Consider the following 25,575-nt stretch of genomic DNA (forward strand, 5'->3'; position numbering starts at 1 on the left):
GAGACAGAGAGGACCCTGACCTAGAGAGATAGTCTTTACCCTGGAGAGTAGGAGACAGAAAGTTAATACTGAGAGACAGAGAGGACCCTGACCTAGAAAGAGATTTTTATTAATTTATTTTTCATTGAACCTTTATTTCACTAGGCAAGTCAGTTAAGAACAAATTCTTATTTACAACGACGGCCTACACCAGCCAAACCCGGACGACGCTGGACCAATTGTGCGCCGCCCTATGGGATAGACTACCCTATAGGACACATGATGAGAAAGAAGGACAAGTTGTTAATACTGAGATACAGGGGACGGACATAGAGAGGGGAACAGTCTCAGAGAGGGGGACAGGGTTACCCAACTACCCCGTCACCTCCCCCCTTTTCATCCATCCTCCCTCTGTCCCACCCCCTCACCTGTCCAGGTATCCCCTCTCCTTGGCGAAGCGTTGGAAGGCTCCCATGGGGTCTGATCCGGTACTGAGGATGAAGACCAGGGGGGTGGAGGGAGACATGTCACTGTAGAGAGTGGCCAGGTCAACAGGAGGGTTCTCTACAAACTGTTTCCCCAGGCTCACGATCACAAACTCTGTCACCGCAAACACCACCTAGAGGGAGGGAGGGAGAGTGAGGAAGCGGTCGTAAATTCACTCTGGCTACCTACGCCGATTTCAGAGCACTCTCCTCTGTGTGTGTGAGCGCAAAATAACGACAAATAAAGAATTTACGAATGCTCATGCTCAACACCCCTTGAATATGGCCGGTGTCAGTAAACGTCAGCAAAAAAAGCATAATTAAATTGCTGCCAGCAGCGCAGTTAGTCACCAACGCTCTGGATAACATGAAAACAGCCTAACCAGCTCTGCTAGGGAGAGAAAAATGGCCAGATCGAGGTGTTCTCTCATTTGTATCTGGAAGTAGCTAGTAAACCAGCCAATGTTAGCCAGTTAGCTTGGGTGCTTGACTGTAGTTGTTAGGTCAGAACTCTCGGATCAACTCTACTCCTCGCCCAGAGCGTCCAGTGTGCGCTCTGAACACTCCGAGAGCAAAATGCTCAATTTATGAACGTACAATCTGACAATGCTCTGAATTTACGAACGCACAGAGCACACTCTGGCACTCGAGATTGAATTTAAGAACACACCTTTAATAAAATGGATGGATGAAAATAACTGCAGATATCGCCTGAAGGGCAACTTCAATCAAATATGACCATTGATATACAACACACAATGAGAGAGATGCCAAGAAAACTGGCAGCCCTTTCACCATCACAAGCAGCCTGACACACACACACACACACACACACACACACACACACACACACACACACACACACACACACACACACACACACACACACACACACAACCCCCACTACCTTCTCCTCCATGAAGCTCTTGATGAGCACCAGTTTCTGGAAGGCCCCCAGTCTCTGATCCCAGTGACCCCTGACCCCGTCTGCCTGCTCCTTCTCTTCTTCAGACATCTCCTCTGAGTAGGGAGGCAGCTGGGAGTCAGACACGTAGCCCTGCCAGTTCTCTGGGTTGATACACACTTCCAGACGACCTGGGAACACACACTCCAATATTCTTCTACTTCTGTAGCTAGGCAGAGAGTGAATTCAGAAACATTGTAAAAGGGGCTCCATTGACAACATTAGCAGATTATAAAGTAGTGGTAAACTCTAGGTTATTTTAGCTGTGTTACTACTCTACCTAGTGGAAATATCTAGGTTACTTTAGCTGTGTTTACTCACTCTACCGAGTGGTAATCTCTGGGTTATTATAGCTGTGTTACTACTCTACCTAGTTTTATAGAGATGGGTGTCTAGGTTATTATAGCTGTGTTACTACTCTACCTAGTTTTATAGAGATGGGTGTCTAGGTTATTATAGCTGTGTTACTACTCTACCTAGTTTTATAGAGATGGGTGTCTAGGTTATTTTAGCTGTGTTACTACTCTACCTAGTTTTATAGAGATGGGTGTCTAGGTTATTTTAGCTGTGTTACTACTCTACCTAGTTTTATAGAGATGGGTGTCTAGGTTATTTTAGCTGTGTTACTACTCTACCTAGTTTTATAGAGATGGGTGTCTAGGTTATTATAGCTGTGTTACTACTCTACCTAGTTTTATAGAGATGGGTGTCTAGGTTATTTTAGCTGTGTTACTACTCTACCTAGTTTTATAGAGATGGGTGTCTAGGTTATTATAGCTGTGTTACTACTCTACCTAGTTTTATAGAGATGGGTGTCTAGGTTATTTTAGCTGTGTTACTACTCTACCTAGTTTTATAGAGATGGGTGTCTAGGTTATTTTAGCTGTGTTACTACTCTACCTAGTTTTATAGAGATGGGTGTCTAGGTTATTTTAGCTGTGTTACTACTCTACCTAGTTTTATAGAGATGGGTGTCTAGGTTATTATAGCTGTGTTACTACTCTACCTAGTTTTATAGAGATGGGTGTCTAGGTTATTATAGCTGTGTTACTACTCTACCTAGTTTTATAGAGATGGGTGTCTAGGTTATTTTAGCTGTGTTACTACTCTACCTAGTTTTATAGAGATGGGTGTCTAGGTTATTTTAGCTGTGTTACTACTCTACCTAGTTTTATAGAGATGGGTGTCTAGGTTATTTTAGCTGTGTTACTACTCTACCTAGTTTTATAGAGATGGGTGTCTAGGTTATTTTAGCTGTGTTACTACTCTACCTAGTTTTATAGAGATGGGTGTCTAGGTTATTATAGCTGTGTTACTACTCTACCTAGTTTTATAGAGATGGGTGTCTAGGTTATTTTAGCTGTGTTACTACTCTACCTAGTTTTATAGAGATGGGTGTCTAGGTTATTTTAGCTGTGTTACTACTCTACCTAGTTTTATAGAGATGGGTGTCTAGGTTATTATAGCTGTGTTACTACTCTACCTAGTTTTATAGAGATGGGTGTCTAGGTTATTTTAGCTGTGTTACTACTCTACCTAGTTTTATAGAGATGGGTGTCTAGGTTATTTTAGCTGTGTTACTACTCTACCTAGTTTTATAGAGATGGGTGTCTAGGTTATTATAGCTGTGTTACTACTCTACCTAGTTTTATAGAGATGGGTGTCTAGGTTATTTTAGCTGTGTTACTACTCTACCTAGTTTTATAGAGATGGGTGTCTAGGTTATTTTAGCTGTGTTACTACTCTACCTAGTTTTATAGAGATGGGTGTCTAGGTTATTTTAGCTGTGTTACTACTCTACCTAGTTTTATAGAGATGGGTGTCTAGGTTATTTTAGCTGTGTTACTACTCTACCTAGTTTTATAGAGATGGGTGTCTAGGTTATTATAGCTGTGTTACTACTCTACCTAGTTTTATAGAGATGGGTGTCTAGGTTATTTTAGCTGTGTTACTACTCTACCTAGTTTTATAGAGATGGGTGTCTAGGTTATTTTAGCTGTGTTACTACTCTACCTAGTTTTATAGAGATGGGTGTCTAGGTTATTATAGCTGTGTTACTACTCTACCTAGTTTTATAGAGATGGGTGTCTAGGTTATTATAGCTGTGTTACTACTCTACCTAGTTTTATAGAGATGGGTGTCTAGGTTATTTTAGCTGTGTTACTACTCTACCTAGTTTTATAGAGATGGGTGTCTAGGTTATTTTAGCTGTGTTACTACTCTACCTAGTTTTATAGAGATGGGTGTCTAGGTTATTTTAGCTGTGTTACTACTCTACCTAGTTTTATAGAGATGGGTGTCTAGGTTATTTTAGCTGTGTTACTACTCTACCTAGTTTTATAGAGATGGGTGTCTAGGTTATTTTAGCTGTGTTACTACTCTACCTAGTTTTATAGAGATGGGTGTCTAGGTTATTATAGCTGTGTTACTACTCTACCTAGTTTTATAGTGATGGGTGTGGCGGTGATCTCTCTCTTGATGCCGTTGAAGCAGGGCAGAGTATCCTCCAGCTCACAGCATGTCTGCCAGGTAAACTCTGCTAGCCATGGCACGTCAGGCCTCTCTGGATGATCCTGATGGGGGAGAGGGAGGGAGAGAGAGAGAGCCAGGGGGTGGGAGGAAGAGAGAAGGAGTGGTGCGGCAAAGGAAAAATTGATAGAGTGTTGGAGATGGATAGAGGGATGCAGAACGCGAGGGAGGAATGTAGAGAGAGGGGAGAGGGATGGAGGAAGGGAGAGGAGGAAGGGAGAGGGTACAAAAGATAAGAGAAGTGGAGTGGACAGAGAAGCGAATGGATAGATAGAGAGGGGGTGTGGAGAGGCAACAGAAGAGAATGATAGATAGAGGGGGGTGTGGAGAGGAGACAGAAGAGGAGGGGAGGACAAGGGGACATTGGGTATTATGTGGAGAACCGAGGTGATGGATGGAGGGAAGATGAGGTGGGGGGGGGTGAAAAGAAGATAAGCAGGGGAGGACGTAGGAGGGTCAGGACATATTTTTAATGAGAATCGTCCCCCAATGGTTTAGGGTCCCAGTTTCAGACAAAGCGGCCATCTTTCCCCTGCTTAAATAACGACATATAGAGACAGACTAAACCACCCATTAGATATAGAGTCATTGAATAATACATTCAGCAATCCACTCTTGTCAGAACTCTTCTAGAAACCCTGCTCTAGAGAAAGATTACGAAGACTGTGTCCCAACACACTGTTCTCAGGCTAGTTTAGTGTGTGGCACATCTTATGGTTAGAGTTAGAATTGGGGAGGGTTAGCTGATCCTAGATCTGCCTCTCTGGAGACAGGTAGGTCATTGATTACACACAGACACATGGGGAGATCAGTATTCTACACACAGTCACAGGTTAGAGGGGACTCTCCCCGTCTGTTTCTCTCTCTTGCGAAGCGGGAAAGAGGCTGACAAGCCCTCTGGTATACAGACACTCTTAATTAGGAGATTTAAAATGATGCATTCCTAATGGACTGAGGTAAGACTGCTGAGGGATAGAAGAAGTGGGAATCATTGTCTGGCTCAAGACATATCTTCATATTAGGGAGAGATCCCAGACAGCCCTGCCATAGACCAGTGACAATTTACAGTTTATCAACATTTATGTTGTGCTGCATATTACAACAAACCTGAGCCCTCTTTCTGGTTTGGGTGTGAACAGTAATATGATTAAATAAGGGGCTGAAATATAAACTCTATGATTGGTAAAGGGCTTGAAATTCTTCCTGTGATTTGCTAAGAGCTCACATATCTATCATTTTTGACTGGCTTAGAGTGGACACTAGTTCCATTTAATTGGCTGACAGTGGACGATAGTCCCATTTGATTGGCTGATGGGCCCGTCAATCAACCTGACTACCTTGTCAAGGGGGGGCGCTCCTCGCAGGAAGTGCTGCCACTCTGCGTCAGAGACCTCGCCATGCTGGCGCATGATGTCCACACAAAGCATGAAGCTGTAATAAAAAAAATATGAATCATCATCATCATGAATATATTTGTATAGCCCATTTGATACCCAGAATGCAGCTTAAAGAAAAGGTCAAACCCCCTTTACCTGTAGATGGTCTTGTGCTGCTCAAACAGGCCGCGGGATACGTTGGTGTAGCTGGTGAGCAGGGTCTGGTCCAGGAGGATCTGCAGGCGCTCCTCCAGAACACTGCTCTTCTCTGATATCTCTATGGTGGAGTTAAAGAGCTACAGGGGAGGGGGATCAGGGAGAGCAGGGGAGAGGGAGGAAGGTGGGGAGGAGATGGGGAAGAGGTGATCAGGGGAGAGAGAGAGAGAGAGGGAGGAGAGGGAGGGAGGGAGGAAGGTGGGGAGGAGATGATCAGGGGAGAGAGAGAGGGAGGGGGAGGAGATGGGGAAGAGATGATCAGGGGAGAGAGAGAGAGGGAGGGAGGGGGGTGATTGGGGAGATGTGAAGATGAGAAAGTCAACTCCAGAGGGAAAAAGCCCCACTGTGAATGTTGCTGATACACTATGACACAAAGGGAAAAACAACATTGCTGATTTATGAAGGTCAGAGAACCAATCATTCTCGACCACAGTGACAAGAAGGTCACCTGTTTGAAGTACTTGAGGGAGAACTGGTACATGGGGTCTATCTCAGAGAGGCTGGCGATGACAAAGTACATGACGGAGCCTCGTGTGGCCACGGGCCGGTAACGCTCCCTGGCCGCGTTGATCATCAGCTCTGTCGCCTCCGCCTCCTCCAAACGATGCTTAATGGCCTCTGACGTCACCTGGAGAGAGGGAGCGAGAGAGCGAGAGAGAGAGAGAGCGAGAGAGAGAGAGAGCGAGAGAGAGAGAGAGCGAGAGAGAGAGAGAGCGAGAGAGCGAGAGAGCGAGAGAGAGAGAGAGAGAGAGAGAGAGAGAGAGAGAGAGAGAGAGAGAGAGAGAGAGAGAGAGAGAGAGAGAGAGAGAGAGAGAGAGAGAGAGAGAGAGAGAGCGAGAGAGAGAGAGAGAGAGAGAGAGAGAGAGAGAGAGAGCGAGAGAGCGAGAGAGAGAGAGAGAGAGAGAGGAGAGAGAGCGAGAGAGAGAGAGAGAGAGAGCGAGAGAGAGAGAGAGAGAGAGAGAGAGAGAGAGAGCGAGAGAGAGAGAGAGAGAGAGAGAGAGAGCGAGCGGAGAGAGAGAGAGAGAGAGAGAGAGAGAGAGAGAGAGAGAGAGAGAGAGAGAGAGAGCGAGAGAGCGAGAGAGAGAGAGAGAGAGAGAGAGAGAGAGAGAGAGAGAGAGAGAGAGAGAGAGAGAGAGAGAGAGAGAGAGAGGAAGGCAGAAAGAAAGGGAAACCAACACAAAGACATTTGAGGGACAGGAAGAACACAAACTAGGCCTACAGAAAGATGGTTAGAAAGTCGACCACACCTGAGAGTTCGACAATCCTACTGTCTACCCCCATGACCCCACAATGACCCCTGACCTTTGACTCCTGCAGGGTCTGCACCAGCTCCTCATTGTCCAGGATGTTTCCCTTGGAGTTGAAGAGCAGTTTGAGGATGCGGTCCTCGATGGCTTTCAGCTGGTTGCGGTCGGCGTTGATCCTCACAATCAGCTGGTTCCTCTGTTCCTCCAGGTCAGGACGCTCCAGACGAACCACGTCACTGTGAGGGGAGAGAGAGAAGGAACGCAAGTCAACCACTCGGTCATACCACACACACAGTCTGAACCCCTTTAATGAGGAGAGCGAGAGTCAGAGGGGACAAGAGTTGTGTTGTCTACCTGAGAAGCTGGTCCTCCAGACCAGACTTGGTCACAGTGAAGTTGATGATGGTCACTTTGATACACACCTAGAAAACAGGTGGGTGAACTCCACACATCAACAACCAATCAAATCAGACCAACTACTAATCATAACACACTAACCAGTATGAGCTTCAGCAAACGCCCACTCCAATTATTAATGAATCCTGGCAGATGTCTCTGTATGTTAGAGTATCTATCTGTGACAGCTGTGTCCAGACTGTAAGCTGTGTGTTAGACTATCTATCTGTGACAGCTGTGTCCAGACTGTAAGCTGTGTGTTAGACTATCTATCTGTGACAGCTGTGTCCAGACTGTAAGCTGTGTGTTAGACTATCTATCTGTGACAGCTGTGTCCAGACTGTAAGCTGTGTGTTAGACTATCTATCTGTGACAGCTGTGTCCAGACTGTAAGCTGTGTGTTAGACTATCTATCTGTGACAGCTGTGTCCAGACTGTAAGCTGTGTGTTAGACTATCTATCTGTGACAGCTGTGTCCAGACTGTAAGCTGTGTGTTAGACTATCTATCTGTGACAGCTGTGTCCAGACTGTAAGCTGTGTGTTAGACTATCTATCTGTGACAGCTGTGTCCAGACTGTAAGCTGTGTGTTAGACTATCTATCTTTGACAGCTGTGTCCAGACTGTAAGCTGTGTGTTAGACTATCTATCTGTGACAGCTGTGTCCAGACTGTAAGCTGTGTGTTAGACTATCTATCTGTGACAGCTGTGTCCAGACTGTAAGCTGTGTGTTAGACTATCTATCTGTGACAGCTGTGTCCAGACTGTAAGCTGTGTGTTAGACTATCTATCTGTGACAGCTGTGTCCAGACTGTAAGCTGTGTGTTAGACTATCTATCTGTGACAGCTGTGTCCAGACTGTAAGCTGTGTGTTAGACTATCTATCTGTGACAGCTGTGTCCAGACTGTAAGCTGTGTGTTAGACTATCTATCTGTGACAGCTGTGTCCAGACTGTAAGCTGTGTGTTAGACTATCTATCTGTGACAGCTGTGTCCAGACTGTAAGCTGTGTGTTAGACTATCTATCTGTGACAGCTGTGTCCAGACTGTAAGCTGTGTGTTAGACTATCTATCTGTGACAGCTGTGTCCAGACTGTAAGCTGTGTGTTAGACTATCTATCTGTGACAGCTGTGTCCAGACTGTAAGCTGTGTGTTAGACTATCTATCTGTGACAGCTGTGTCCAGACTGTAAGCTGTGTGTTAGACTATCTATCTTTGACAGCTGTGTCCAGACTGTAAGCTGTGTGTTAGACTATCTATCTGTGACAGCTGTGTCCAGACTGTAAGCTGTGTGTTAGACTATCTATCTGTGACAGCTGTGTCCAGACTGTAAGCTGTGTGCTAGACTATCTATCTGTGACAGCTGTGTCCAGACTGTAAGCTGTGTGTTAGACTATCTATCTTTGACAGCTGTGTCCAGCTGTGTGTTTAAAGGGAGTTGACAGACTGACTGATTGTGCTTTGCTGGGCCCGGGGAATAGGGCTGAGACTAGCACCGGCCCTGTGTTGTGGGGCTGAAGAGGGCTGGAGCAGGCTGATAGGGCCTTCAAATGACAGCAGGCGCTGCACCCGTAGGCTGGGTGAACTAAGGGGCATGGCTGTCTGGCAGGTGGGCAAGGCTCTTCACAGCAACCACCCATCATCATGGCCTGTGCCAGGCTGACAGCGCCCTGTGTGAGCCAACTCCTTACAGTGTTCCTAGTGCCAACGTTTGGCATGGAGAGAGAGAGAGGGCAGGGTGTGTGTGTGTGAGCGTCTAATGTGGTTATTTTATGTTTTTTGTGTGGGTGAGAAACAGGTGAGAAACCAGACGCTTTACTAACCTACATTTAGTCTAAACATGTATGTATTCCTTTCAATTGGTCGGCATTGGTTTTGACAAACTAAAAAGGAAATACCAATTATTCTGAGTAAAGTGCTCTGGGGTGAAATGACGGGACCTTTGATTGTAGAGCTGTTCATTTAGACTGTGGATAAACTACATGGACATTGAAATTCCATTAAAAGCCATCTGGTATTGATGCAAAGCAAACATGATCCATCTGGTATTGATGCAAAGCAAACATGATCCATCTGGTATTGATGCAAAGCAAACACGACCCAGGCCATATTAATACAGACTGAAATGGACTGCATTCCAGAACGGCTGGGTAGAATAAATCACTAGCCAGTCAGGCTCTTTACCAGTGTTTGGCTGAAGGCTGGTGCTAATTTCAGGTTGTTTGACCCACCTCAGGCAGGTAGTGGGGGTTGGCCATCTTGGTGGTCATGTAGAACCTGAATTTCTTGTTGTAGTCAATGTCGGAGTCTCCGAGGCGGATGAGGGTGCGGCCGCCCGCCACAAACGTCTGCTTCAGCAGGATGGGCTCCAGAGCCGGGTCCACAGTCTCCTTCAGCTACTCACACACAACCAGGACACAAAACGGACGTCACGCTGGTCAGTTTTACCATTCTTCCTATTCCAAGTCAACTCACTCAGGTCTCTTTGCTAACTCTAGACCCAAAATGGAGGTTAGAACTGTCCCCCCGAGACTAATCTCCATGGTGAATCTTGACCCACAATGGCTGCCATAGTACTGACCTCCTCCAGCAGTACGGGCATTCCCATGCGGATGGCGTTCTCCAGGGTTCGCAGGAAACCAGCGTCGGTCAGCTTGATCACCTTCAGACCGTTCTTGGTCTCCTTGGAACGGATCCAACGGTTGGCCTGGAGACGGACCAGACACAGTTGTATAAAGCATTTTAAATGAGGGATTATTTGTTTTGTTTCAGGTTGGTTGTGATTGTGTAGCTAAACCATCTCAATGCCACAAGGGACAGAACTTCCATATTGTCACTTTAAAGTATTCATGTGACCACCACTGAGGGGTCATGAAAATTCCTCTCATACCAGAAAGTCACTATATTGGCTTTGATGACCAAAGTTATTTTTCTGTGGCTACATCTGCTAAAATAACAGTTGTGTTGTGGCTCAAAGCCTGACTCCCATTCCCAGACCCCAGCCTGGAACAAACCCTGACTCCCATTCCCAGCCCCCAGCCTGGAACAAACCCTGACTCCCATTCCCAGACCCCAGCCTGGAACAAACCCTGACTCCCATTCTCAGACCCCAGCCTGGAACAAACCCTGACTCCCTTTCCCAGACCCCAGACTGGAACAAACCCTGACTCCCTTTCCCAGACCCCAGACTGGAACAAACCCTGACCCTGACCCCCACTCCCATTCCCAGCCCCCAGCCTGGAACAAACCCTGACTCCCATTCCCAGCCCCCAGCCTGGAACAAACCCTGACTCCCATTCCCAGACCCCAGCCTGGAACAAACCCTGACTCCCATTCCCAGCCCCCAGCCTGGAACAAACCCTGACTCCCATTCTCAGACCCCAGCCTGGAACAAACCCTGACTCCCATTCCCAGACCCCAGACTGGAACAAACCCTGACCCTGACCCCCACTCCCATTCCCAGCCCCCAGCCTGGAACAAACCCTGACTCCCATTCCCAGACTGGAACAAACCCTGACTCCCATTACCAGCCCCCAGCTGGAACAAACCCTGACTCCCTTTCCCAGACCCCAGACTGGAACAAACCCTGACCCTGACCCCCACTCCCAGCCCCCAGCCTGGAACAAACCCTGACTCCCATTCCCAGACCCCAGACTGGAACAAACCCTGACTCCCATTCCCAGACCCCAGCCTGGAACAAACCCTGACTCCCATTCCCAGACCCCAGACTGGAACAAACCCTGACTCCCATTCCCAGACCCCAGCCTGGAACAAACCCTGACTCCCATTCCCAGCCCCCAGCCTGGAACAAACCCTGACTCCCATTCCCAGACTGGAACAAACCCTGACTCCCATTCCCAGACCCCAGCCTGGAACAAACCCTGACTCCCATTCCCAGACCCCAGCCTGGAACAAACCCTGACTCCCATTCCCAGACCCCAGACTGGAACAAACCCTGACTCCCATTCCCAGACCCCAGCCTGGAACAAACCCTGACTCCCATTCCCAGACCCCAGACTGGAACAAACCCTGACTCCCATTCCCAGACCCCAGACTGGAACACTCGAAGGACCGAGTGTCGGCAGGTTTTCGCTCCTCTCTTGTACTTGATTGATGAATTAAGGTCACTAATTAGTAAGGAACTCCACACACCTGGTCGTTTAGGTGTAAATGAAAGGAAACAACTAAAACCTGCAGACACCAGGCCCTTCATGGAATGAGTTTGACACCCCTGGTGATTCAGAATCATTCTCATCGACATGAATGAAAACTGACAAACAGAAATGCACTACATTTGAGTCAGTCGACAGACAAGCCATGTGTGTGTGAGTCTATTTGTGTGCGTTTGAGATGGTCTGCGCCAGCCGAACAATGAAGTGTCCCCATGCTAGGCTGTCAGCAAGCCTCCCTGCCTGCTTAACTCCCTGCCTCTCCCCATCTCCATCACGGCCTGTGCACGGCAGACAGAAACCAGTCAACAGACCGCTCCCTGGGGCAGCGGCCCAAAGAAAGAGAGAAGGAGAAAGAAACAAAAGATGACAGGGAGCAACATAAGAGGTGTCAGGGGACTGGAGCTAAGAGTCAAACTACAGAGTGGCCAAGCGCATGGAGTGAGTGTGTGTGTGTGTGTGTGTGTGTGTGTGTGTGTGTGTGTGTGTGTGTGTGTGTGTGTGTGTCATTACAACACAGAGAGAGTGGGAATAGTCTTAGTGTCTCAGGGCTGTTGTCTCCTGTTGTTGCCTTGTTCCAGGCTGGGGTCTGGGAATGGGAGTCAGGGTTTGAGCCACAACACAACTGTTATTTTAGCAGATGTAGCCACAGAAAAATAATTTTGGTCATCAAAGCCAATACAAGAATATAGAAAATTACAACTAGAAATACAACTTGACAAGTAGCCTATTACAAAGTATAAGATGAATAAATATTTGCAACACCATCGCATATAAAAGGTACCTGTGATTAAACAATGTGTTATAGAATCTCAATCAAATATACAGTTGAAGTGGGAAGTTTACATACACTTAGGTTGGAGTCATTAAAACTCGTTTTTCAACCACTCCACACATTTCTTGTTAACAACCTATAGTTTTGGCAAGTCGGTTAGGACATCTATTTTGTGCATGACACAAGTAACTTTTCCAACATTTGTTTACAGACAGATTATTTCACTTATAATTCACTGTATCACAATTCCAGTGGGTCAAAAGTTTACATACAGTCAACTTTGTGTGCCTTTAAACAGCTTGGAAAATTCCAGAAAATGATGTCATGGCTTTAGAAGCTTCTGATAGGCTAATTGACATCATTTGAGTCAATTGGAGGTGTACCTGTGTATGAATTTCAAGGCCTACCTTCAAACTCAGTGCCTCTTTGCTTGACATCATGGGAAAATAAAAAATTAAAATTGTAGACCTCCACAAGTCTGGTTCATCCTTGGGAGCAATTTCCAAATGCCTGAAGGTACGACGTTCATCTGTACAAACAATAGTACGCAAGTATAAACACCACGGGACCACGCAGCCATCATACCGCTCAGGAAGGAGATTCATTCTGTCTCCTAGAGATGAACGTACTTCGGTGCGAAAAGTGCAAATCAATCCCAGAACAACAGCAAAGGACCTTGATGCTGGAGGAAACCGGTACAAAAGTATCTATATCCACAGTAAAACGAGTCCTATATAGCCATTTTGCCACAACATTGGAAATATGCTTGGGGTCATTGTCCATTTGGAAGACCCATTTGCGACCAAGCTTTAACTTCCTGACTGATATCTTGAGATATTGCTTCAATATATACACATCATTTTCTTTCCTCATGATGCCATCTATTTTGTAAAGTGCACCAGTCCCTCCTGCAGTAAAGCACCCCCACAACATGATGCTACCACCCCCGTGCTTCACGGTTGGGATGGTGTCTTCGGCTTGCAAGCCTCCCCCTTTTTCCTCCAAACAAAACAATGGTCATTATGTCCAAATAGTTCTATTTTTGTTTCATCAGACCAGAGGACATTCCTCCAAAAAGTATGATCTTTGTCCCCATGTGCAGTTGCAAACCGTAGTCTGGCTTTTTTTATGGCGGTTTTGGAGCAGTTGCTTCCTCCTTGCTGAGCAGCCTTTGAGGTTATGTCGATATAGGACTCGTTTTACTGTGGATATAGATACTTTTGTACCTGTTTCCTCCAGCATCTTCACAAGGTCCTTTGCTGTTGTCCTGGGATTGATTTGCACTTTTCGCACCAAAGTACGTTCATCTCTAGGAGACAGAACGCATCTCCTTCCTGAGCAGTATGACGGCTGCGTGGTCCCATGGTGTTTATACTTGCGTACTATTGTTTGTACAGATGAACGTGGTACCTTCAGACGTTTGGAAATTGCTCCCAAGGATGAACCAGACTTGTGGAGGTCTACAATTTCTTGACTGATTTCTTTTGATTTTCCCATGATGTCAAGCAAAGAGGCACTGAGTTTGAAGGTAGGCCTTGAAATACATCCACAGGTACACCTCCAATTGACTCTAATGATGTCAATTAGCCTATCAGAAGCTTCTAAAGCCATGACATCATTTTCTGGAATTTTCCAAGCTGTTTAAAGGCACAGTCAACTTAGTGCATGTAAACTTCTGACCCACTGGAATTGTGATACAGTGAATTATAAGTGAAATAATCTGTCTGTAAACAATTGTTGGAAAAATTACTTGTGTCATCCACAAAGTAGATGTCCTAACCGACTTGCCAAAAATAGTCTGTTAACAAGAAATGTGTGGAGTGGTTGAAAAACGAGTTTTAATGACTCCAACCTAAGTGTATGTTAAATTCCGACTTCAACTGTACATACGATTGAATCCAGAAGAGATGAAAAGTGTGGTAATACAAATACTTCTAATTGATTGATTGGTTGAATGATTTAAGACAAAAAGCACTGTTTTGCTGTCGTCTGGGTCACCTGATCCTGAGGGTCGATCATGAGTGGCCAGCGGCGTCCACGGGTAACCAGGATTCCATTCTCAGTGGAAACGGTATCGCGGGGCAACCCCTCGGCGTTCCACAGGCGGATCTCATAGGGGTCGCCCAGGATGTTGATGAGGCTGAAGCTGGCACTGATGGGGATGCCCAACTCCTGGCATCGCACAATCCACTGGTCTATCAGCTACACACACACACAGCCACACACACACACGCTTATCAACAATCAGAGAAGTGTATATTCAGGATGAATGAACATTCCCAAGTTATCTGACTGCATAACCATCTGCCATAACAGAGACGGTGGTAGTATTGACAGACAGTACAGACACAGTGGTAGTATATTGACAGACAGTACAGACCAGACACAGTGGTAGTATATTGACAGACAGAACAGATACAGTGGTAGTATTGACAGACAGCACATAGACAGTGGTAGTATTGACAGACAGCACATAGACAGTGGTAGTATTGACAGACAGTGGTAGTATTGACAGACAGTACAGAGACAGTGGTAGTATTGACAGACAGTACAGAGACAGTGGTAATATTGACAGACAGTACAGAGACAGTGGTAGTATTGACAGACAGTACAGAGACAGTGGTAGTATTGACAGACAGTACAGAGACAGTGGTGGTATTGACAGACAGTACAGAGACAGTGGTAGTATTGACAGACAGTACAGAGACAGTGGTAGTATTGACAGACAGCACATAGACAGCGGTAGTATTGACAGACTGTAGAGACAGTGGTAGTATTGACAGACAGTACAGAGACAGTGGTAGTATTGACAGACAGTACAGAGACAGTGGTAATATTGACAGACAGCACAGAGACAGTGGTAGTATTGACAGACAGCGGTAGTATTGACAGACAGTGGTAGTATTGACAGACAGTACAGAGACACTGGTAGTATTGACAGACAGTGGTAGTATTGACAGACAGTACAGAGACAGTGGTAGTATTGACAGACAGCACAGAGACAGTGGTAGTATTGACAGACAGCACAGAGACAGTGGAAGCATTGACAGACAGCAGAGACAGTGGAAGCATTGACAGACAGCACATAGACAGTGGAAGCATTGACAGACAGTACAGAGACAGTGGTAGTATTGACAGACAGTACAGAGACAGTGGTAGTATTGACAGACAGTACAGAGACAGTGGTAGTATTGACAGACAGTGGTAGTATTGACAGACAGTACAGAGACACTGGTAGTATTGACAGACAGCACAGAGACAGTGGAAGCATTGACAGACAGCACAGAGACAGTGGAAGCATTGACAGACAGTACAGAGACACTGGTAGTATTGACAGACAGCACAGAGACAGTGGAAGCATTGACAGACAGCACATAGACAGTGGTAGTATTGACAGACAGCACAGAGACAGTGGTAGTATTGACAGACAGCACATAGACAGTGGTAGTATTGACAGACAGCACAGAGACAGTGGTAGTATTGACAGACAGCACAGAGACAGTGGTAGTATTGACAGACAGTACATAGACAGTGGTAGTATTGACAGACAGCACAGAGACAGTGGTAGTATTGACAGACAGCACAGAGACAGTGGTAGTATTGACAGACAGCACAGAGACAGTGGAAGCATTGACAGACAGCACATAGACAGTGGTAGTATTGACAGACAGCACAGAGACAGTGGTAGTATTGACAGACAGCACATAGACAGTGGTAGTATTGACAGACAGCACAGAGACAGTGGTAGTATTGACAGACAGTACATAGACAGTGGTAGTATTGACAGACAGCACAGAGACAGTGGTAGTATTGACAGACAGCACAGAGACAGTGGAAGCATTGACAGACAGCACAGAGACAGTGGAAGCATTGACAGACAGCACATAGACAGTGGAAGCATTGACAGACAGCACATAGACAGTGGTAGTATTGACAGACAGCACAGAGACAGTGGAAGCATTGACAGACAGCACATAGACAGTGGTAGTATTGACAGACAGCACAGAGACAGTGGTAGTATTGACAGACAGCACATAGACAGTGGTAGTATTGACAGACAGCACAGAGACAGTGGTAGTATTGACAGACAGCACATAGACAGTGGTAGTATTGACAGACAGCACAGAGACAGTGGTAGTATTGACAGACAGTACATAGACAGTGGTAGTATTGACAGACAGTGGTAGTATTGACAGACAGCACAGAGACAGTGGTAGTATTGACAGACAGCACAGAGACAGTGGAAGCATTGACAGACAGCACAGAGACAGTGGAAGCATTGACAAACAGCACATAGACAGTGGTAGTATTGACAGACAGCACAGAGACAGTGGGTTGAGGTGAGTGAGGGCCATTAGGCCAGAGTGCCAGTATGGGCAGGGAGTCTGACACAAGGTCTGGCTCTCCGTCTGGCCCGAGGGAGACAGGTGGGCATACAGACACTGTCTGGAACAGGCAGACTTCACTGGGTTTGGTTCCACTAGTGTACGGAGAACATCCGGCAATTTTTAGACGCAGGACGCAAAAGTAGAGTACAAGTATATAACAGATAGTAAGAAATGTGTATAAAGTAACATCTCTTTAGAGGCCATACATACCAGGTGTCTCCAGCGCAAGGGGAAGGCTATGTAGTTTAGAATGGTTATAATGCAACATACTGTGGTAGGTTATAGTGAGAATTAGCGGGCTGTATATAAAGGATGTACCAGTTGTCTGTAGTGCATTGTGAAGGCTCCGTAGTATGCCACGCAGGCTGCAGCGATGAAGACGTTTCCCACCACGTTATGGATCTCCTGTTCAAACAGTTCGATGCTCTCCTGCCAGCGAACCTGCTCATCCCCCAGAGCTGCTGTCAGCTTCCCTGCACGGCCCAGCCTCGCCTCGGTCAGAGCCATGGTCTTAGCTGGGGGTGAAAGGGGGGGAGACGGTAAGGGGAGGGAGAGGATGGGAGGCAGAGAGAGTTCATGTAGCAGACAGCACACAGAAGAGATTACAGTAGATTAGTCCTGACATGTTCCTGGAACTTGGGTTTGTCTTTGAAAACATTGTGGGAACTTTAAGTGCCAACATGATGGAAATCATGTGCCAAAATCTGTCAAACTCAGTCTTACCCAGATCCTCCTCTCTAACTCTTACCCAGAACCTCCTCTCTAACTCTTACCCAGAACCTCCTCTCTAACTCTTACCCAGAACCTCCTCTCTAACTCTTACACAGACCCTCCTCTCTAACTCTTACCCAGACCCTCCTCTCTGACTCTTACACAGACCCTCCTCTCTAACTCTTACCCAGACCCTCCTCTCTAACTCTTACCCAGACCCTCCTCTAGAACTCTTATCCAGACCCTCCTCTCTAACTCTTACCCAGACCCTCCTCTAGAACTCTTACCCAGACCCTCCTCTCTAACTCTTACCCAGACCCTCCTCTAGAACTCTTATCCAGACCCTCCTCTAGAACTCTTACCCAGACCCTCCTCTAGAACTCTTACCCAGACCCTCCTCTAGAACTCTTATCCAGACCCTCCTCTAGAACTCTTACCCAGACCCTCCTCTCTAACTCTTACCCAGACCCTCCTCTCTAACTCTTACCCAGACCCTCCTCTCTAACTCTTACCCAGGCCCTCTCTAACTCTTACCCAGACCCTCCTCTCTAACTCTTACCCAGACCCTCCTCTCTAACTCTTACCCAGACCCTCCTCTCTAACTCTTACCCAGACCCTCCTCTAGAACTCTTACCCAGACCCTCCTCTAGAACTCTTACCCAGACCCTCCTCTCTAACTCTTACCCAGACCCTCCTCTGGAACTCTTACCCAGACCCTCCTCTCTAACTCTTACCCAGACCCTCCTCTCTAACTCTTACCCAGACCCTCCTCTAGAACTCTTACCCAGACCCTCCTCTCTAACTCTTACCCAGACCCTCCTCTCTAACTCTTACCCAGACCCTCCTCTAGAACTCTTACCCAGACCCTCCTCTCTAACTCTTACCCAGGCCCTCTCTAACTCTTACCCAGGCCCTCCACTCTAACTCTTACCCAGATCCTCCTCCCTAACTCTTACCCAGATCCTCCTCTATAACTCTTACCCAGGCCCTCCTCTATAACTCTTATCCAGACCCTCCTCTATAACTCTTACCCAGGCCCTCCACTCTAACTCTTACCCAGGCCCTCCTCTATAACTCTTACCCAGGCCCTCCTCTATAACTCTTACCCAGGCCCTCCACTCTAACTCTTACCCAGATCCTCCTCTATAACTCTTACCCAGGCCCTCCTATCTAACTCTTACCCAGGCCCTCTTCTCTAACTCTTACCCAGGCCCTCCACTCTAACTCTTACCCAGGCCCTCCTCTCTAACTCTTACCCAGGCCCTCCACTCTAACTCTTACCCAGGCCCTCCTCTATAACTCTTACCCAGGCCCTCCACTCTAACTCTTACCCAGGCCCTCCTCTATAACTCTTACCCAGGCCCTCCACTCTAACTCTTACCCAGGCCCTCCTCTATAACTCTTACCCAGGCCCTCCACTCTAACTCTTACCCAGGCCCTCCTCTATAACTCTTACCCAGGCCCTCCACTCTAACTCTTACCCAGGCCCTCCTCTATAACTCTTACCCAGGCCCTCCACTCTAACTCTTACCCAGGCCCTCCACTCTAACTCTTACCCAGACCCTCCTCTATAACTCTTACCCAGACCCTCCTCTCTAACTCTTACCCAGGCCCTCCTCTATAACTCTTACCCAGACCCTCCTTCTCTGCGATGCTCTTGTCAAACTGGTCCTGGAGGATCTTAATTTTGTTCTGTACTTCCTGTAGCTGGGCCTGCTTCTCCTTCAGGGTTGCCATGGTAGCATTCAGCTCCATCTGCAGCCAGAAGGGTGGGATATAAAAACAAATACCTAATACAGTACTTAGTAAAGAAGATCTGACACAGCAATTCCTGTTGACGTTTTCTCTTCCAATCAGAACCAGTGGGGGGATGGCGTGCATGTGTGTGTGTGCCACTGACCTGTGCGGCGGCCAGTCTTTCTTTCTTGGGTCCGACCTCCTTGAGGACTCTGGAGTAGAGGTCCATGGCCCGGACCCACATACACATAGACTTGCAGGCCTTGGACACCTTTTCCACCTTCTCAGGGACAAAGTCCGGGTTGTTCACGTACTTCTGAAGCTAAAATAACCAACAACAATTAAAATCATCATTATTTAGTTTGTGTCCCAAACGGCACCCTATACAGTGCACTACTGTTGACCAGAGCCCTATTCCCTATATAGTGCACTACTTTTGACCAGAGTGAGGGGGGTTCTGCAAATGCAGTGAAATAAATACAAACAAATAATGAAGCCAATACAGGAATACAGGAATGTCCAAAAGAGTTAGTGACCTTCTGGAGGATCTGGGGCTTAATGTTTTCCTTGTCATATTCCATCAGCTTCCTGAGGAAGTAGGAGTCACCCAGCACCTGCTTGGCACTGGACCAGTCTGGTCTGGAGAGGTGGGGGAGAGAGAGAGAGAGAGCGAGAGAGAGAGAGAGAGAGAGAGAGAGAGAGAGAGAGAGAGAGAGAGAGAGAGAGAGAGAGAAAGTTGAAGTAAAGAGAGAGAGAGATACAGTGTGTGTGTGTGTGTGTGTGTGTGTGTGTGTGTGTGTGTGTGTGTGTGTGTGTGTGTGTGTGTGTGTGTGTGTGAGATACAGCTGGAGTCATGCTAGCTAACAGGCCTGCTATGAGTACAGACAGGAAGCAGTAGAGAAAACACCAGCCACCGATCCAGATGACATATTATTCCATCAGACAGACAGAGACAAGAGGACATGATGATTCTTCACTATCTTCTTGTCAAGCAGAGCAGTAGTAGAGTACTGACTGACCTCAGCCAGTCTCCCACACTGGACCCTACAGCTACCTTCTGTCTATGGGTCAATGACAACATATTCCCTATAGGGTTTGTATGCAGGGATGGTAATGTATCTAGCCCAGTAGCCCAGGCTAGTACTGATCAGCTTGTAGAAAATGTACCCAACTAGCCCACCGGCTAGATACATTTTGTGTGTATGCATTGGGAGTCACTGGTACATTAGTATCAGTTGTTGCTACGTTAGCGATCCATCCATTGGCAGCCTCATATGGCATTAAGTTCAACAATAATATGCTATTAGCTAATACATTAGTTAACCCTTCATGGACTGACTTGTTGCAGAGACAATGATTATGTTATCAATCTGTATCCAAGCATCGTTAGCTGACTGACATGCAGCTGAGATACTATTTCCCAAGAGAATACTCGTCAGTTATCGTCACAGCTGTGTATATACGCCCTCAAACAGACACCACGACGGCCCACAAGGACTTCATAGGACTATATGTAAACCATATATCCTGAGGCTGCATTTATTGTAGCTGGGGATTTGAACAAAGCAAATTTGAGAACAAGGCTACCTAAATTCTATCAACATATTGATTGCAGCACTTACACTCGATCACTGTTACTTTAACTTCCACAATGCATACAAGGCCCTCCCTCACCCTCCCTTCGGCAAATCCGATCACGACTCCATCTTGCTCCTTCCGTCTTATAGGCAGAAACTGAAAGAAGATGTACCCGTGACTAGAACCATTCAATGCTGGTCTGACCAATCGGAATCCACGCTCCAAGATTGTTTTGATCACGCGGACTGGGAAATGTTCCGGGCAGCCTCAGAGAACAACATCGGTCTATATGCTGACTCGGTGAGTGAGTTTATAAGGAAGTGCATTGGAGATGTTGTACCCACTGTGACTATTAAAACCTACCCTAATCAGAAACCGTGGATGGATGGCAGAATTAGCGCAAAACTGAAAGCGCGAACCACCACATTTAACCATGGAAAGAGGACTGGGAATATGGCTGAATATAAACAGTGTAGTTATTTCCTCCGCAAGGCAATTAAACAAGGTATAGGGACAAAGTTGAGTCGCAATTCAATAGCTCAGATACGAGACGTATGTGGCAGGGTCTACAGGCAATCACGGACTACAAAAAGAAAACCAGCCACGTCACAGACACCGACGTCTCACTTCCAGACAAAATAAACACCTTCTTTGTCCTCTTTGAGGATAATACAGTGCACCGGCACGGCCCACTTACAAGGACTGCGGACCCACCTCTCCTTCTCAGTGGCCACCACATGCTTCAAGATGGCTACCATTGTTCCTGTACCCAAGAAGGCAAAGATAACTGAACTAAATGACTACCGCCCCATAGCACTCAATTCTGTCATCATGAAGTGCTTTGAGAGACTAGTCAAGGATCATATCACCTCCACCTTACCTGCCTCCCTAGACCCACTTCAGTTTGCATACCGCCCCAACAGGTCCACAGACAATGCAATCGCCATTACACTGCACACTGCCCTATCCCATCTGTACAAGAGGAATACCTATTCATTGACTACAGCTCAGCATTCAACACCATACCATACCATACCCGTACCCTCCAAGCTCATCATTAAGCTGGAGGCCCTGGGTCTCAACCCCGCCTTGTGAAATTGGGTCCTGGACTTTCTGATGGGCAGCCCCCAGGTGGTGAAGGTAGGTGACAACATCTCCAATTCGCTGACCCTTAACACTGGGGCCCCACAAGGGTGCGTGCTCAGCCCCCTCCTGTACTCTCTGTTCACCCAACAGCAGAGGGAGCACCCCCCTATCCACATCGAAGGGACAGTAGTGGAGAAGGTGGAAAGTTCCTCGGCGTACACATCACAGACAAACTGAAAATGGACCACCCACACAGACAGTGTGGTGAAGGCGCAATAGCGCCTCTTCAACCTCATGAGGCTGAAGAAATGTGGCTTGTCACCTAAAAGCCTGACAAACTTTTACAGATGCACAATCGAGAGCATCCTGTCGGGCTGTATCACAGCCTGGTACGGCAACTGCACCGCCCTCAACCTCAAGGTTCTCCAGAGGGTGGTGCGTTCTGCACAACGCATCACCGGGGGCAAACTACTAGTCACTTCAAACAATGCAAATTTAATAATGTTAACATATCTTACATTACTCATCTCATATGTATATACTGTACTCTATACCATCTACTGCATCTTGCCTATGCCACTCGGCCATCGCTAATCCATATATTTATATGTACATATTCTTTATTTCATCCCTTTAGATTTGTGTGTATTACGTAGTTGTTGGGGAACTGTTAGATTACTTGTTAGATATTACTGCACTGTCGGAACTAGAAACACAAGCATTTCGCTACACTCGCATTACCATCTGCTAACTATGTGTATGTGACCAATACACATTTATTTTATTTTTGATCTAAGATGCATGAATCATGATGTTGTCAATATGTGATTTAAATGTCGTTAGCGGACTGACATGCATCAATCATAACGTTGTCAATATGTTATCTAAGTGTTGTTAGTGGACTGACTTGCTGCCCAGCAGGATGCAGACGGCCTCCATGACAGTCATGACCATGTCAGGTGGTTTGGTGAAGACCCTGATCTCTGAGATGTCTGCCTTGTCCAGTGAGTCCAGGGCCTTGTTGGCACCTTCCAGAGCGGGCAGAGCCTCGTCTAGATCCCTCTGGGCATCTGCTGCTATGGCCTGGGTGTCCTCAGCCTTCACCTTGGCTAGGGCTTCGTCCTCCTTCACCACTTTACGCACCTGGGGACGGACGGACGGACGGACAGACGGACGGACGGACGGACAGACGGACGGACGGACGGACAGACGGACAGACGGACAGACAGACAGACAGACAGACAGACAGACAGACAGACAGACAGACAGACGCAGTAGAGTTGAATAGGAGTGCACATGAAGAAACCCCCCCCCTAGATACACCACACTCCTCCTAGAAACATATAAACATTAAAACAAAAAATGACCACACTTGTCAACCCTCTCCTGGTCAACGACTGGTTTCCCTAGCTCCACCCTCTCCTGGTCAACGACTGGTTTCCCTAGCTCCACCCTCTCCTGGTCAACGACTGGTTTCCCTAGCTCCACCCTCTCCTGGTCAACAACTAGTTACCCTAGCTCCACCCTCTCCTGGTCAACAACTAGTTTCCCTAGCTCCACCCTCTCCTGGTCAACGACTAGTTTCCCTAGCTCCACCCTCTCCTGGTCAATGACTAGTTTCCCTAGCTCCACCCTCTCCTGGTCAACAACTAGTTACCCTAGCTCCACCCTCTCCTGGTCAACGACTAGTTTCCCTAGCTCCACCCTCTCCTGGTCAATGACTAGTTTCCCTAGCTCCACCCTCTCCTGGTCTATGACTAGTTTCCCTAGCTCCACCCTCTCCTGGTCAACAACTAGTTTCCCTAGCTCCACCCTCTCCTGGTCAATGACTAGTTTCCCTAGCTCCACCCTCTCCTGGTCAACGACTAGTTTCCCTAGCTCCACCCTCTCCTGGTCAATGACTAGTTTCCCTAGCTCCACCCTCTCCTGGTCAACGACTAGTTTCCCTAGCTCCACCCTCTCATGGTCTACGACTAGTTTCCCTAGCTCCACCCTCTCCTGGTCAACGACTAGTTTCCCTAGCTCCACCCTCTCATGGTCTACGACTAGTTTCCCTAGCTCCACCCTATACCCACCATGTTGACTCTCTCCTGGTCAACGACTGGTTTCCCTAGCTCCACCCTTTCCTGGTCAATGACTAGTTTCCCTAGCTCCACCCCCTCCTGGTCAACGACTAGTTTCCCTAGCTCCACCCTATACCCACCATGTTGACTCTCTCCTGGTCAACGACTAGTTTCCCTAGCTCCACTCTCTCCTGGTCAACGACTAGTTTCCCTAGCTCCACCCTCTCCTGGTCAACAACTAGTTTCCCTAGCTCCACCCTCTCCTGGTCAACGACTAGTTTCCCTAGCTCCACCCTCTCCTGGTCAACAACTAGTTTCCCTAGCTCCACCCTCTCCTGGTCAATGACTAGTTTCCCTAGCTCCACCCTCTCCTGGTCAATGACTAGTTTCCCTAGCTCCACCCTCTCCTGGTCAACGACTAGTTTCCCTAGCTCCACCCTCTCCTGGTCAACGACTAGTTTCCCTAGCTCCACCCTCTCCTGGTCAATGACTAGTTTCCCTAGCTCCACCCTCTCCTGGTCAACAACTAGTTTCCCTAGCTCCACCCTCTCCTGGTCAATGACTAGTTTCCCTAGCTCCACCCTCTCCTGGTCAATGACTAGTTTCCCTAGCTCCACCCTCTCCTGGTCAACGACTAGTTTCCCTAGCTCCACCCTCTCCTGGTCAACGACTAGTTTCCCTAGCTCCACCCTCTCCTGGTCAACAACTCGTTTCCCTAGCTCCACCCTCTCCTGGTCAATGACTAGTTTCCCTAGCTCCACCCTCTCCTGGTCAATGACTAGTTTCCCTAGCTCCACCCTCTCCTGGTCAACGACTAGTTTCCCTAGCTCCACCCTCTCCTGGTCAACGACTAGTTTCCCTAGCTCCACCCTCTCCTGGTCCACGACTGGTTTCCCTAGCTCCACCCTCTCCTGGTCAACGACTGGTTTCCCTAGCTCCACTCTATACCCACCATGTCGTCTCTCTCCTGGTCCACGACTGGTTTCCCTAGCTCCACCCTCTCCTGGTCAACGACTGGTTTCCCTAGCTCCACTCTATACCCACCATGTCGTCTCTCTCCTGGTCCACGACTGGTTTCCCTAGCTCCACTCTATACCCACCATGTCGTCTCTCTCCTGGTCAACCACTGGTTTCCCTAGCTCCACTCTACACCCACCTTGTCAGCGCTCACCTGGTCCACGACTGGTTTCCTAGCTCCACCCTCTCCTGGTCCACGACTGGTTTCACTAGCTCCACCCTCTCCTGGTCCACGACTGGTTTCCCTAGCTCCACCCTCTCCTGGTCAACGACTGGTTTCCCTAGCTCCACTCTATACCCACCATGTCGTCTCTCTCCTGGTCCACGACTGGTTTCCCTAGCTCCACTCTATACCCACCTTGTCGTCTCTCTCCTGGTCAACGACTGGTTTCCCTAGCTCCACTCTATACCCACCATGTCGTCTCTCTCCTGGTCAACGACTGGTTTCCCTAGCTCCACTCTATACCCACCATGTCGTCTCTCTCCTGGTCAACGACTGGTTTCCCTAGCTCCACTCTATACCCACCTTGTCAGCGCTCTCCTGGTCCACGGCGAGTTTCCCCATGAGGGCGTTGACGTCTATAGACTTTTGTTTGAGGACAGGCTCCAGAGCTGACAGGTCTATCTTCATCTTATCCACCAACACGTTGGTCTCCAACAGCTTAGTCAGACCATTCTTTACCCTGTCACGAGCCTGCACACACAGGAATACACACACGCACACAGACACACACAGACACACACAGGAACACACACACAGGGATACACACACGCAGTCATGCAAACACACACACACACACACAGAAACAAACACACAAACACACAAAGGGATACACCCAGTCATGCAAACACACACACA

At 47.5% G+C, this 25,575-nt stretch overlaps 1 protein-coding gene across 2 annotated transcripts in view; it reads right to left on the reverse strand.

The window, feature by feature from the left end:
- Positions 1-25,575, reverse strand: part of LOC106599229 (dynein axonemal heavy chain 6) — a 206,915-nt gene that overhangs the window by 35,259 nt on the left and 146,081 nt on the right. For both annotated transcript variants that reach the window (XM_082978583.1, XM_082978584.1), the window contains 17 exons: positions 25,243-25,410; positions 22,544-22,779; positions 19,509-19,611; positions 19,136-19,294; positions 18,867-18,990; positions 16,843-17,039; positions 14,135-14,338; positions 9,774-9,899; positions 9,424-9,588; positions 7,151-7,218; positions 6,852-7,032; positions 5,998-6,177; positions 5,490-5,629; positions 5,295-5,388; positions 3,866-4,001; positions 1,372-1,559; positions 408-598 (listed from right to left, as the gene is read on the reverse strand). In XM_082978583.1, the coding sequence (XP_082834709.1) occupies positions 408-598; positions 1,372-1,559; positions 3,866-4,001; positions 5,295-5,388; positions 5,490-5,629; positions 5,998-6,177; positions 6,852-7,032; positions 7,151-7,218; positions 9,424-9,588; positions 9,774-9,899; positions 14,135-14,338; positions 16,843-17,039; positions 18,867-18,990; positions 19,136-19,294; positions 19,509-19,611; positions 22,544-22,779; positions 25,243-25,410 (2,660 nt within the window). The remainder of the gene's footprint in view (positions 1-407; positions 599-1,371; positions 1,560-3,865; positions 4,002-5,294; positions 5,389-5,489; positions 5,630-5,997; positions 6,178-6,851; positions 7,033-7,150; positions 7,219-9,423; positions 9,589-9,773; positions 9,900-14,134; positions 14,339-16,842; positions 17,040-18,866; positions 18,991-19,135; positions 19,295-19,508; positions 19,612-22,543; positions 22,780-25,242; positions 25,411-25,575) is intronic.

Source organism: Salmo salar, chromosome 08 (assembly GCF_965601325.2).
Source record: "Salmo salar chromosome 08, fSalSal1, whole genome shotgun sequence".
In the NCBI taxonomy this organism is placed as follows: Eukaryota; Metazoa; Chordata; class Actinopteri; order Salmoniformes; family Salmonidae; genus Salmo; species Salmo salar.